Here is a 15,265-nt window from a genome sequence, read left to right as displayed (position 1 = left end):
GCTTCGACATGTTTTCTAATGTCAAACAGCTGTTCAAAAGTGGTTTGTTTCAAATTTGGAAAAGCAATACCTTGGACTTAATTATAGTCAAATACTTGTCTATTGATATTCAACTTCACATGCGTTTTCTCGTCTCTTAGGACATAAACTTTCAAAATTTGCAACTGTATATTTTTGTGATCCCAGTCAATCAGGTGCGGGAATGTACGTTTGTTTTGCTACAGTTATGCGGAAGAGATGGAAGTGATTATTTGGCAATCGTGGTTAACTGACTATGTCAATACCACCCAACCGAAAAGCTGTCTAAACTAGTATGACCTGTTTTTTTATTCTTATCATGAAAATGCGATTTAGAAACAAATAACAGATGCAAATGTACTGCAGACGCTATCTAACCACATGGTTGGGAAACCACAAAAAAGGGTCAAATTTGTTTTACGCCTGTACACAATTACCAAAAGTAGCATAGATCTACTATAAAAGCCTTGATAGTGAAATTGGGACAATATTCCATAACGTGTTCTCGAGGGCATCAGACATCCGATAACGGCCCAGAATGTCCAACAATCAAAAGTTACTCACACTGCTGCAGCGCCCTTTGGAGCCTACGTTCTACCCAAAGGACAATGGAAAAACGGTTATCGATCTGCCGGAGAATTATCTTACTGAACGGTACCGTCCGATTGGGGAGAGCCTCCAAAGTCGCTTTGGCAGTGACGCCGATACTAGAATTCCAGTCCGTAATGTAGGGACACCAAACATAGCTTTCGCTGAAGTGATTGATCGCCGTGGTGGATTCTCTTTATTCAACCGGAAACATCGTGAAATTGCCGGAGAACTGATAGGCTTATTTCTGAACCAACCCGATGTAGATTCTTTGATGAGTGTAGGCGCGTACGCAAGAGACCGCTTGAATCCGATGTTGTTTCAATACGCTTTATCAGTTGCGGTGCAGCACAGACAAGATACGAAGGATTTAAATATTCCTTCTCTGTTGGAACTATTCCCGGACTCATTCGTCGATCCTTCAGTTTTTCCGAAGTTACGAGAAGAAGGAGCTGTAGTGACACAAGAAAATCGGGTAAGAATGGAAAATAATGAATTTCAATAGTATGTTTTATTTAGTTTTAATATTTATGGTAGATGACGATTGATGTTCCCATGAATTACACTGCATCGGAACGTGAGGATGAACAAAGGTTAGCATATTTCCGCGAAGATATTGGCGTGAATTTGCATCATTGGCATTGGCATTTAGTGTACCCTGGTGATGGGCCAGATTCAGTAGTCCGAAAAGATAGAAGAGGCGAGCTGTTTTACTACATGCACCAACAATTAATCGCTCGATACAATGTCGAAAGATTTTGCGCTCGACTTGGTCGTGTTCAGCCGTTAAACAATTTGAGAGTTCCACTACCTGAAGGTTACTTCCCAAAAATTATTAGGAGCTCAAACAACCGTGCATTTCCACCACGGCCACAAAATCAACTCTTGAGGGATGTTAATCGTGTGGCCGATAATGTAATTTTTAGTATCAACGATTTAGAACGCTGGGGAAGTCGGATTGCCGAAGGTATTGATGCTGGTTTCGTAATGGGAGTGAGTACAAGAAGTGATTGTGCGGAATGTATACTAGATTATTCTATATTGTTTCAGCCAAATGGACAGCGGATCCCATTAACTGAAACTACCGGTGTTGACATTTTAGGCAATATTATGGAACCATCCTCTTTGTCAGTAAACAGACAATATTATGGTAGTTATCATGGCGATATGCACAATGTGATTGCATATAGTCATGATCCTGATAATCGATTCCTGGAAGGTTATGGTGTTGTTGGAGAATTCCAGACGGCTATGCGTGATCCAAGTTTTTATCGTTTGCATTGCGAAGTAGATAATATGTTCCACCGTTTTAAGAATACTTTGCAACCTTATCCGGCGAACCAGTTGAATTATGAAGGTATTCAAATTCAATCACTCACCGCGCAGTTGAATCGGGCAAACGCACCCGCAAATGTTCTTTTGACTTACTGGCAACGCTCACAGGTGGATTTAGCGACAGGATTGGACTTTGGGCCGCAAGGAAACATATTTGCTTCTTTTACCCATCTTCAGCATGCTCCGTTCACTTACCGTATATCTGTTAACAATAGCAGTGGAGCAATGAGACGTGGTACTTGTCGCATTTTTATTGGGCCCAAAGTTGACGAACGCAATTCGCCATTGACGTATCAAGAACAGCGAATTTTGATGATCGAATTAGATAAATTTACAGTTAATTGTATGTTTAAGTAATCGTTATAAAATGTTATTCTAAACAATCAATAATTTTCAGTGAACCCAGGAGTCAATAACATTGTCCGTCGTTCTGAACAGTCAAGCGTCACCATCCCATACGAGAGAACTTTCCGACAGGTAGCACTTTCCAATCAACCAGGCACGGAGGCATTCAGATTTTGTAACTGTGGATGGCCACATCATTTGCTACTGCCAAAGGGAACACCAGAAGGAAAACAGTTTGATATGTTTGCTATGATTTCTGATTACACCAACGATACAGTAAACCAGGAGTTTGATGAAAATGTTAACTGTAACGATTCACACTCATTCTGTGGACTTCGTGATCGTCTTTATCCAGACCGTCGCGCCATGGGTTATCCATTCGATCGTCGTGGTCCCACCAACGTAAGCACATTACAGGATTTCGTCAGAGCGAATAGTAATATGTTACTGACAAATGTGCAGATTAGGTTCACTAACACTGTCATTGCTAGGACTTAAACGAGACTAACTGCAAGGAATAACACGGAATAATAACGAAAACATGCTCTATTATTTATAAGAAATATACAACTGAAGTTCAATCACAGAACGTGTTTCAATTCGTCTTTGATGGTGAATACGCCCCACAAGCGTTGCTTAGATAACTCGTCTCCATCATTTTGAGTGTACCAGTTCTCTCACATCACAGCTTGCGACTAGAATCAGTGTGCTCTTAGGTTTTACTTTCTCTCTGTTGTTATCATGTGATAACGCTGCGACATGTAGCCATATGGTAGGACTCGTTTATTAGAAAGTTATCAGCTTCGTTGCGGTTATAAAGCGTCATGCCTTGAGTGCTAGCGGCTACTGCAACTCAGTCAGAGGTTCAGCAAAACAAAATCAGAGAGAAAAGAGAGTACCCTCTGCACTGACGGCGGAATTTTCATGAAGTTTCATAAAATAAAGTGGAGGAATATCAGACGCCAAACATAATGTAGTAGAGATTGAAACTGAATATTTAAATTGGTCTGTTTTGTATATTTTTCAATTATTTTACAGCGCGAATTAAATAAACTGTACCAAAGCTGACTTCCCATTATGCTTATACTTATACTTACTAAAAACTGTACATTGTGGTTCCGCATTTATTGTTAGAAGTTACCCAGTAAGAATTGTCAGGCCGATGTCGGACCAATTCGCGTCCGATTCTCCGATAGATCGGTCCTACAACGGGTCGACATTTCGCTCAACCTCGGTCCAATGTCGTGCTCAAATGCAACAAAAATGTCGGAGATGTCGGACCAGGGTTCATCCGCTCCTAGGGGTTCATTCGGCTTCGTGCGTCGCGGGCGAGAGGGAAGTTTAGTTGTGTTTGTTTTGAAGCAAGTCCGGTACGGCTGGCATGCGGACTTGGTCAAAACAAACACAACCAAACTTCTCCTGCCGCAACGAGATCACGATGGCGGGGTGTGCGATTCAAACCTCATTGTATGCAACGCAGCAGCGGCGGTGTGCAGGTTGTTCTGTTTTGATTATTTTGATAGCGCGGTATTGGATTAGAGCGCTTCATTTATTTTAGGATGGTGCATGATTAATTATTTTTATCCACTATATAAAAATGGATTTACGTAACGCAGATTTCATTGATATTATTCCCGCCGTTACTGAGGTGCACAATAAGCACCATCATTTTAAATCGTTTTAAATCAAGAAAGTAAGCGGTGACATGTACATTTTATTGCAAGAAAATATTCGTAGAGTTCGAAGCAATATATTTGTGAAACATTTGGGGTTTTCTTAATAATAAAAATTGTGATATCATTCACATAACGTAAAACGTGGTGGCGGGGCTGTGCGATTCAAACCTCATTGTGTGCGATGCAACAACGGCGATGTGCAGGTTGCTTTATTTTGATTATTTCGATAGCGCAGTATTGGATTAGAGCGCTTCATTTATAGGATGGTGCATGATTAATTATTTTCATCCACTATATAAAAATGGATTTACGTAACGAAGATTTTATTGATATTATTCCCGCCGTCACTGAGGTGCACAATAAGCACCATCATTTTAAATCGTTTTAAATCAAGAAAGTAAGCGGTGACATGTACATTTTATTACAAGAAAATATTCGTAGAGTTCGAAGCAATATATTTGTGGAACAGTTAGGGCTTTTAAATACTTAAAATTGTGATATCATTCAAATAACGTAAAACGTGGAGACGGGGCTGTGCAATTTATGCCTAGTGGGGTGCGACGCAGCAGCGGCGGTATACACTTGTACAGGTAGCTTTGTTTTGATTATTTTGATAGCGCACTATTGAATTAGAGGGCTTCATTCATACGATGATTCATGATTAGTTTTTTTATCTACTAGATTAAAATGGAATTACGTAACACAGATCTTACTGATATCATTCCCGCCATTTTTGAGGTGCAATGGTAATGGTAATTATTTTAAATCGTTCTAAATTATAAAAGTAAGCTGTGACATGTACGTTCTATTGCAAGAAAATATTCGTAGAGTTCGAAACAATGTATTTGCAAAACATTTAGGGTTTCTTAATAATAAAAATTGTTATATTATTCACATAACGTAAAACGTGGTGGCGGGGCTGTGCGATTCAAACCTCGTTATGTGCGATGCAGCAACGGCGATGTACAGGTTGCTTTGTTTTGATTATTTTGATAGCGCAGTATTGGATTAGGGCGCTTCATTTATAGGATGGTGCATGATTAATTATTTTTATCCACTATATGAAAATGAACTTACGTAACGCAGATCTTATTGATATTATTCCTGCCGTTACTGAGGTGCACAATAAGCACCATCATTTTAAATTGTTTCAAATCAAGAAAGTAAGCGGTTACATGTACGTTTTGTTACAAGAAAATATTCGTAGAGTTCGAAGAATATATTTGCGAAACATGTAGGGTTTCTTAGGAATGAAAACTGTGATATCATTCACATAATGTGAAATGTGGCGGCGGGGCTGTGCGATTTATACCTAGTGGGGTGCGACGCAACAAAGACGATGTGCAGGTTGCTTTGTTTTGATTATTTTGATAGCGCGGTTTTGGATTAGAGCACTTCATTTATAGGATGGTCCATGATTATTTATTTTAATCTACTATATAAAAATTAAATTTTGTAACGCCGAGCTTATTGATACTATTCCCGCCGTTTCTAAGGTTCACAATAAGCACCATGATTCCAAGTCGTCCTTATCAAAAAAGTAAGCAGTGGCATGTATGTTTTATCGCAAGGAAATATTCGTAGAGGTCGAAGCAATATATTTGTGAAACAGTTACGGTTTTGTAGTAATAAAAATTGTGATTTTTTTTTTCTAAATCTAAACGATAAAAATTGTGATATCATTCACATAACATTAAACATGAATAAAACCTGACTTTTTCTCGTTCAACCTTCAACGTTCACCATATAATTCGAAATTCAAAGGGATGGCATGTGGTTGATATTCAGATGAGGCATTCGAGGAGAAATTATAGGTTCCTATTTGATTACTAAAGGTACAGTCATCCCAGTATTATGGGCCAACCAGTATTATGGGCCAATACTCTTTGTATTGCTTTTAACGCATGTCTATAACTTGCAATAATCAAATTTAGGTTTGGAGAACGTTGTTCACGTTCACTAAACTTAAATTAGACTATTAAAAGTTATTGAAATATGTTAGAAACCAATACAAAGTGTAGACTGGCCCATAATACTGGTTGGCCCATAATACTGGGATGACTGTATAATTCACAAGACTTCGAAAAACATGGAAAACCGTGACTTTTTATGCTTGATTTACCTCTAAATCAAAGTCTGAAGCGATGATATGTGTTTTTTTCTATAATAAAATGTTTGTTATTGTTTCGGATAGACATGTGTGGGAAAGTTATGGTATTTTCTTTACTAAAAACTGAGTTTATAATGCAAAATCATGTCTTTTTTTATATTTTCTTTAAATCGAAGTTCTTTTTTTCTACAATAAAATGTTCGGAAAAATATTTGAGGAGAAATATGTTTCACGCATGTTTCACGTAGTTTTGTGAATAATGACTTTTAATGCTCAATCTACTTCTAAATCGAAATTAAAAGCGATGATATGTGTTTTTTTTCAAAAAAAAAAAAAAAGTTTGATGATGTTTTGAAGAGACATTTGAGGAGAAACAACAGGTACCTAATAAATAAAAATGAGATATTATTCATAAAATTACGAAGACATGTAGAATCATGAATGTTAGTAGCCCCAAAATTGATAAATTTTAATCACATTAAATCGTTTGATTCAAATATGCACGCGAAGTGATGTTTTTGAATATCCATATTCTACGTACCGATCTTGTTTTTCCGCGTTTTTTCACGAATTTTTTACGTGGATTTTCGAACTTATGCGGTTTTTTACGCTGAACGGTGCACTAGATGCGACATTATGCGCATTGTGCATAAGGTAAAAAAAATTTAATGTCGCACGCAAGACATTTTTTTTATTTTAAGCTGGAACGGTATAATATATGACAAATAAATGTGTGCCGCCAATCTCAGATACGAAGCTATTTTCATCAAATACGTAACTACAAACATTGTAACAATCGTGATTGATCTTGCAGGTTATTAGACCTAAACTTAAGAATAAAAAAAACAACCCTAAATGGTCATCTAATATCAACTCCAGCTTCCGGTTTTTGGCGAACAGCCCAAGGTAGTCAAATACCATCCAATCTTAGTGTTTTCAGAAACAGGATGATGCCCAGAAGCCAGAAATTATTCCAAACAGCTTAATAGATTTTGTATTTAAAATGACGATTGGAGTATCAGAAGTGAAATGTGACGTAATATTTCTGAAGTGAGTTGTGCTTATGCGGCTGAGAAATATAAAAAAAAATATTCGTATAACATAAAACGGAATTTCATAGTTCACTGCAATCAAAAGTAATAAAACTCAGTGACATCTCAAAGCTCATTAAAAGGGAACTTTTGATAATATTCTATTATGTAATAACAAGTATTATGTAATAACAAGTTTACCCAAATATGCCTAACGGGGTACCTGCGTACCCATAGATTGTAATTCTTGTAACATCGACAATTATCTTCCGATTTCAACACTTTTAGCATCAAAAGATTCAGTAACTTCTCTGCATTGAAATCAGATTCAGCGGTGCCTTGAAAGAATTTTCTCATTGCCGAAAATCCGGGTTTTCGGAGATATGTTGCAAAACTGAAGAATTTCATGAATTTTCGAGCAGAATCTTACAACTATTGATCCGAAGTTTATAAAACTACTTCCATAGGCCATTTTTATGGTGTTATAGTGATATGGCTTCGAAATGGCCCTTAAGGAACAGATTCCACCGGGGCTTCTAGTGGACATAGAAAAATTGAATAACACAACGCCACATACCATTCATTATGAGTATTTTTAAAAACGGTATTATATCTAGAGACTGTCAAACGACCCCCGACGCCATTTTGGATTCCGAAATGGCCACTTCCGCTATCTGGAAGAGAAAAAAATTGACCGAATACGATCGAATATGAATAATTCCGAAATCGGGATGGTGCCTATAGACCGGAAATCAACTCTAGACGCCATTTGGAAATCTGAGATGGTGACTTCCGGTTTTTGGAAAACAGCCAAAATTGACCAAATACCACCCTATATGAGTACTTTCGAGTACTTTGTCGAGCACATAACGGTTAATTTCGAATCCATCCCGAGCATCGCCGGAATGGTTCAACTAGTAAACAATATTGAATCAATTATTATATTTAATAAATCGGTTTTGAACCGATTATACCGCGAAAAGTGTGTATCATTATCACAAAGTCGCCGGTGTTTCAGTTCATGAATAATATGACTTGTGTAGGTCATTCGCATATCCAGGTGCGACAGCCGAAGTGATGACGCGCCTCTAATTATTATAATACAGCGCTATTTCGATCTTGTTCACACCAAACCAACGTGTAATGTCCGGGACAGTGTCGTGTTGTCGCCGTGCGAATGAAAAATATCGTTGCCGACGATATTTTTTGCTTCCCGGAGAGTGCACGGCAGCAACTTGCGAAGTTTTTACTAGTGTAATCGCTCTTATATTAATCTCATCACGCCTTTCTGATAAATTTATCGTCAAATTTTACCATATTTTCAACGTAAAACTTTCAACCACTTGACAAAATCGAGAAGCAAATAGATTTACTTTCAAAATTTGCAGAAATTTGACGGGAAATTGAACAAATGAGAGAAATAAGAATAATATAGGTGCACCTAGGTGCTGAGAAGAAGAATGGAACGATTACACTATGTTGCAGTGAAATATTTTCGTTTTTTTTTATTGCATTCGCACCACGGCTTGGACACTGCCCGGAAGCAGTGGGAATAGCGCTTAATTTGCATATAACTTTATATATACAACCAACAAGTGGACAGGTATGACAAGAGTGAATAGATAGAGTGGCGCAGAGTCTGAAGCAAGAACAACCAAACGAACCGGTAAACGCTGAACCAAACGAGCAAAGTAAATAAACTTCACTACTACACTAGACTTGTCGGAAAGGGTATTGTAATCATTAAACAAAAGTTCACAATAAATTTAGTTTTTACTCTTTTTGTTTATTTTAATCATTTTAACATCTAAAATATCGTAAACAGATTGAATTGAATTGAATTAAGATTTTTTTTTTTGTTTATTTACTGGAATCATTTCCTGGTAATTGTGTTGACATGTTTGCCCGATCGATGTCGCAATCGCTGAATCGTTCGTATCTAAGAAGTAAAATAAAGTAAAAACATAAGCAACTGTTCTCATAACGGGAACATTAAATTTTTACCTTAGCATTCCCGCAGAGACAAGTCTACCAATCCGTTTGGAGCTTTCTGAACTTTCCAGTTGATCGTTGAACCATGGTGTAATGTTGTTCCAAGAGTTTCCAAGGAGCTGCTTAGAGGCAACAATTCATCGTCGGTACCAGTCGCAGCAACAGTCGCAATAGTCCCAGCAGCAGCAGCAGTAGTCTCAATGTCTTTTGTCTACCATCGACAATAATTTTACCATGGAAGACATTGTCAGTGACTTCTAAATTTATGAAAAATGCCTAAAAAATTGCTGTTAAGATACATAACAATGAATGAAAATGACAAACACAGGGTTTTTTATTATTCTGAACAATGATATTTAATGTAAAATTGATGTATTCACAATTAAAAACATAAACTATGTACAATTACAGCAACTTTTGAGTTTTTTTTCTGTTATTTTTTTTTCGAGTGCCCTTGTGCTGGTTTGTTTCACTTAAGTTCGGCATTGGGAAGCTTGAAGCACACCAGATATAGGTCTCAGCTTCCTGTTGGCTGCGGCAACATACAGATCCCGCTCGTAATTAACATAAAGCATCCGCTTAACGAAGCGGACTCTGTAGCCTTGCGGCTATGCCCCACTTCGAACTACCGATGCTCGTGGTACGCATTTTTTATATTTCAGTCAAATAGTCTAATTATTTTCGATAAAGAATTTATTTTTATCAAACTTATTATTCAATCAGTATGCTATAGGGCCGTTCCTAAACCACGTGGTCATAAAGAGGGGGATGGGGGGGTTTGTCAAAAGACCACGCACGGGGTGTTAACGATAAGACCACGTGGTCTCTTTTCCTGACTTATAATTTATTGTTGCCACCAAGTGAAGAATGAAGCTCTTGTGTTTTAGAAATAAAGAATGTACTGAAAGTTTAATAATAAAAATGGAAAAATTTATGGGATTTTTTGGCACTTTACAAATGAAAAGACCACGTGGTTAAAGTCGCAAGGGGGGAGGGAATGGCCAAAAGACCACGAAAGACCACGGGGGGTACGGGGGGTATGGAAAGTGATCAAAACATGACCACGTGGTTTAGGAACGACCCCTATGCAGTATTTTGTTGAGTCATTGATAGAATATTTCATTTTTACAGGAGTAAGAAATTGTTTGCTCGATTTGATCAGTAGGGATCGGGAATCAACTTCAGCGTGGTTCGAACCAGGATGATTTTTTCTCTATCATCAAAAGTAAATCCATTGAAATCAAGAAACGCTGAGATCAATCCATATGTATCATGAAAAACACTGAAACTAGTTCGAACCAGGTTTAAAAACCCTGCATTTATTCATCTTGTTTGAGCCTCTGCAATGTTCTAGGACTGATGCACTTTTAGTTGTTTTCAATAAAAACGCCTGAACAAGGCTTTTGAATTTAAAGCTCTTAAGAGATCAAAAGTATTTTTTTGTTTTTTTAGAGTAGGTACACGTTATGTTTTAAAAAAGTTAATTAGTATTTGAACATATCATGAGACTTTACCAACTTTTGTTTTCAAAAGAAAATATTAATGAGTGGACTCACTGGAATTCATGTAGGAAAATATAGTTTTTCCGACATTCATGATACAGAAAGAATTATATATCAGAAACACAAAAAAATCCTATACGCTCTACCTGAACGAAAGATTTTGCAAGATTACCTTTGTTTAACAAAAATGGTGATCGTTTTTTAAGTTTCAGGTAAAACGTCAAAAATTTTGGTTGCTTGAAGTTCAAGTTTTTTCGTTCCCGAGCAGACTATTATTGTTATGAACGAACCTGCCAACATTCAGGCTGATCGGGTTAACGGTTCTCCAAAAACTGTGTCACCACAACCACACTTGTTGAAACAAAATAGTTTCGAGATAATCTCTCGTAAAGTGTGACTTGCGTGTCGCGAGCAGTAGTAGATCACGCGCTTGCAAAAGCTGCCAAATCGGTTCAACAGCTCAGACCTTTCTGATTTTTAAATTGAAGATAATCTAGTCTAAAACATCAAAAAGGGTAACCGCTCCTATATTCATCTCAGTACCTATATTTATCTCATCACGCCATTTTGATCAATTTATCGTCAAACTTCACCATATTTTCAACGTAAAACTTTCAGCCACTTGAGAAAATCGAGAAGCAAATAGATTTACTTTCAAAAATTTGTAGAAATTTGACGTAAAATTGGACAAATGAGAGAAATAAGATGAATATAGGTGCACCAAGCTGTTGAGATGAATAATGGAGCGATTACCCGATTTTTAATTGCAATTTCTGAAATTCCGTATCCTTTCAAATAAGAGAAATAAAAAATTTCGATTATTTCTCACAAACATAATAGTATATAACCCCTAATAGTAGATACAGATTAATTTACTATCGTAAAAATGATGAACGCATACTTTACTTTCACTGATAGGTGACTGTAATTTTTTGTAAAGGGCAATTCTACAAAAAAACGGGCAACCAATTGAGCCGACCATTTTTAATTTGGCTGAAAATTTTCATAGATGTTTCTATGGGTAAAAAATGTCATTTTGTGCTATTGGTTTAATTTCTTGAAACACGACTCATTTTTGGGGAGCTATTTGAAAATGCTATTTTGGGAAGGTATTGAGGATTCAAATATTTTTAGTGCCGTTTAAAGGTTTTTTTTTTATTGGTATGACGTCTTCAGCAAATTTTGTCTCTCCGAAAAAAATGACTATAATTTTTTATTTTTGTTTGAAAATAAGTTAAAAGAAAAATTTAAAATAATTATTTAAAAAGGCTCATTTTTTGATATCCATTTTTTTTATAAAAATACGAGAAATCACCTAATGATTTTTATAAAAATACGAGAAATCACCTAAAAATGGTTTAATCATGGAAAAATATAAAAAAATGATATTTTGAATTTTTTTTAATTATTATATTCGGAAGGACCGAATTGCTATCTACAACTTTGCAGGAGACACTCTGCCAATCAAAGAAAACGTTTTAGCTTTAAATTTTTTTTTAAATTACCAATAGAGCACTCTTATTAGTTTCTAATTTTTCTTTTAACTATTTTTTTTAAATAAAAGTATTTTTTAAGTGTGTATTTTCTTCGGAAATAGAGAAATATTATCTACAACTATGCCGAAGACGTCACTACGATCAAACAAACCGTTTTGGCTCTAAAAATATCTATCATTGTCAATACCTTCCCAATATAGCATGTCTCAATAGCTTTTCAAATATTAGTCGTGTTCCAGAAAATGAAACCAATAGCACAAAATGGCGTCTTTTGCCCATAGAAACGTCTATGTAAAGTTCCAGCCAAATCAAAAATGAGAATTATAAAGAATAAAGCTGTCACATTTTTTTGTGGATGTCTCTTCAAATTGCGTCCCAGTTGATGTTTTCAAAATTACGAGTCAAATGACAGACAACACAACCTAAGCTAAACAATATCGCACGCTTAGCCTTGGGGCTAATAGCGGTCTCGATCAACTAGATTAGTTGAGAGATTTCGTTATCGATATTGTTTTTTTGGCACATTTTGCATGTGTTGGATAAGTACAACGATACACCGTGCCCCAGTGCTGAGTCGAGAAAATTTCCAGCTCGAAAAGATCCTCGACTCGATCGGGAATCGAACCCGATATCACAACCGTGTGGAAGAGCTAGCCGACCGACATCGCTAACCACAGAGCCACGGGGACCACCACAAAACCTAAGCTATCTCAGCCCTAAAACAAATTTTTGTGAGGAAATATTCTACGCTTGCACGTAAGAGTTTTCGAAACACTTCTTTATCTTTTCACAAAATAATGAACAAAGATAATTAAGACAATAACAATGTTATTTAGAAATGTTTCTGGTATGTAACAGCCCTAAAAAATGATTCCCGTCGATTGTGAAAACGTTTTTTCAAGAAGACCGCATTCAAAAATTTTAGTATCCTACAGTAGTTTCCAAAAAATGGGTGAATTCTGAAATCCACGTAGAAAAATGGTTTTTCTTAAAATTTTTTAATCATGTCTGCTTAATTCTTTCGGAAAAAATTGAAAAGAAGTGCTATTTCATCTACGAATGAACATGAAAACCAGAAAAATATTAACAAAAGCCATTAAAAAAGTATCGCGTAAAATAACGACTTTTCTGGGAAATTCGAGTCAAACGGCCTAAATTCCAGAATTCGTTGTTAACCCACTTTGGAAATATTTAGAAAAGTTTCGGAATTAATGTTGATTCCGGACTCTACCTGTTTGGATACCCGGCCCCGACTTTAACTTAAAAAAATGATTTTCCGAAAACAAGATGTTGGACATCAAAATCAATTCTAAATTTCAAGCAATAGTCAAAAAATTCACATATAAAAATGACCGATGATCAAATAAATAGTTTCAAAGATTTCAAGAAACAAATTTACATTCTGCTTAGTCATTAAAAAATACCTTTGATATTTTTGAGATTTTTGCTCATTGAAAAAATAAAACACAAATTATGTTTTTGTTTGCGTCATTTTTTTTAATATCAATTATTGTGAGTGTAAGAGAAAATATGTAACATTTTTTTTAAACTAAGCGCTGATAAGCAAGTAAAGCAAAAATCAAATAAAGATCGGCCTCGATTATTCGGAGACTCGATTATCCGGAAGCTCGATTATCGGGAATTTTTTTTAACGTTCATTTTTAATTTTTACTCCGAAATTTTACCTTTACCATCCCTCCTGGCATATTTGTTACCATTTATGTCACTTCCGGCATGTTTGAAACATGTTCGACATAAATAAAAATAATCAATGTCCAATTTTTCTTTGTTTCTCAAGAATTTGCCCATTTTCGCATCATTAATAATTTCTGGTTACGCCACTGCATCATACAAATAAAATAAAAAAAGAAATATTTATTTTTTATTCATTAATCGCTAATTTGAATATTTTTTCTATGATTCGATTAACCGGAAAACTCGATTATCCGGAATGATTTTTTTTTTTTGATGTTCCGGATAATCGAGTCCGACCAGTAACGATAAACCATGACAGGCTAAAAGTTTAGAAACTTTCTAGAACGCTGACAATTGAAAAAATACATCAAACTCATATGGTATGATATTACCTGTAGCCAATTTTGAACATCATTTGAACTTAGCATGGCCTGTTCACAATCGCCGCTATTGTGTTGAACTAATATTAAAAATCTTGAAACACTCGATACTCGCTAGATCAGTTCAGTAGTAAAAAAAGTTCTAAATCCAAATACGCTTCGTGCTCGGAAAACCCTTTGTACAAATTTGCCCTGTTATTGGGGTAGCAGTTTTCAATTTTACAGAAAATAAATTTAATTGACACAAAAAAACTGGACAAAAAAATTTCCAGTTCAGTCGATCAAGTCTAAGTTCGAGTAAAGCTTTAATGATTGAAAGATCATCCCTTTCGAGAATCATTATTCCCCGTCAATTACGTGGAACAAAAAAATAGCAGTTCGATCAACTAATTCCATTTTTTTAATTCTACAGCGAAGTTTGGCAAAATAATAACCATTTTTGCAAGTATTCATATTTACGAAGTGTACTGATTTTATTAAACGCACTCTATATATATATATATATATATATATATATATATATATATATATATATATATATATATATATATATATATATATATATATATATATATATATATATATGTATATATATATATATATATATATATATATATATATATATATATATATATATATATATATATATATATATATATATATGTATATATATATATATATATATATATATATACATATATATATATATATATATATATATATATATATATATATATATTTATATATATATATATATATATATATATATATATATATATATGTATATATATATATATATATATATATATATATATATATATATATATATATATATATATATATATATATATATATATATATATATATATATATATATATATATATATATATATATATATATATATATATATATATATATATATATATATATATATATATATATATATATATATATATATATATATATATATATATATATATATATATATATATATATATATATATATATATATATATATATATATATATATATATATATATATATATATATATATATATATATTATATATATATATATATATATATATATATATATA

General features: G+C 34.5%; 1 protein-coding gene and 1 long non-coding RNA gene across 3 annotated transcripts in view; one reads left to right on the top strand and one right to left on the bottom strand.

The window, feature by feature from the left end:
* The first annotated feature begins 506 nt into the window (after nucleotides 1–506).
* LOC129724378 (phenoloxidase 8-like) lies at nucleotides 507–2,875 on the top strand. Its single transcript, XM_055679245.1, has 4 exons — nucleotides 507–1,081; nucleotides 1,144–1,599; nucleotides 1,657–2,284; nucleotides 2,339–2,875. Exons 1-4 carry the CDS (start codon nucleotides 557–559, stop codon nucleotides 2,782–2,784), a joined length of 2,055 nt encoding a protein of 684 aa, XP_055535220.1. The 5' UTR covers nucleotides 507–556; the 3' UTR covers nucleotides 2,785–2,875.
* Nucleotides 2,876–8,868: 5,993 nt separating this feature from the next.
* Nucleotides 8,869–15,265, bottom strand: part of LOC129722837 (uncharacterized) — an 8,256-nt gene continuing 1,859 nt past the window's right edge. The window contains exons 2-3 of one of the 2 annotated variants that reach the window (XR_008727661.1): nucleotides 9,108–9,382; nucleotides 8,869–9,042 (exon numbers count right to left, since the gene is read on the bottom strand). This is a non-coding gene — a long non-coding RNA (uncharacterized LOC129722837). Of the gene's footprint in view, nucleotides 9,043–9,107; nucleotides 11,847–15,265 lie in introns of those variants that run through there. The other variant, XR_008727660.1, reaches the window with a different exon arrangement.

Source organism: Wyeomyia smithii, chromosome 2 (genome assembly GCF_029784165.1).
Source record: "Wyeomyia smithii strain HCP4-BCI-WySm-NY-G18 chromosome 2, ASM2978416v1, whole genome shotgun sequence".
Taxonomy (NCBI): domain Eukaryota; kingdom Metazoa; phylum Arthropoda; class Insecta; order Diptera; family Culicidae; genus Wyeomyia; species Wyeomyia smithii.
The sequence above is the reverse complement of the archived record's forward strand: the minus strand, read 5'-3'. Positions and strand labels throughout refer to the sequence as shown.

Coding starts and splice junctions, on each gene's coding strand:
- LOC129724378 (XM_055679245.1), top strand. CDS start 557: ATGTCCAACAATCAAAAGTTACTCACACTGCTGCAGCGCCCTTTGGAG. Junction 1,082..1,143: donor TAGTGACACAAGAAAATCGG/GTAAGAATGGAA, acceptor TATTTATGGTAG/ATGACGATTGATGTTCCCAT. Junction 2,285..2,338: donor AGATAAATTTACAGTTAATT/GTATGTTTAAGT, acceptor AATAATTTTCAG/TGAACCCAGGAGTCAATAAC.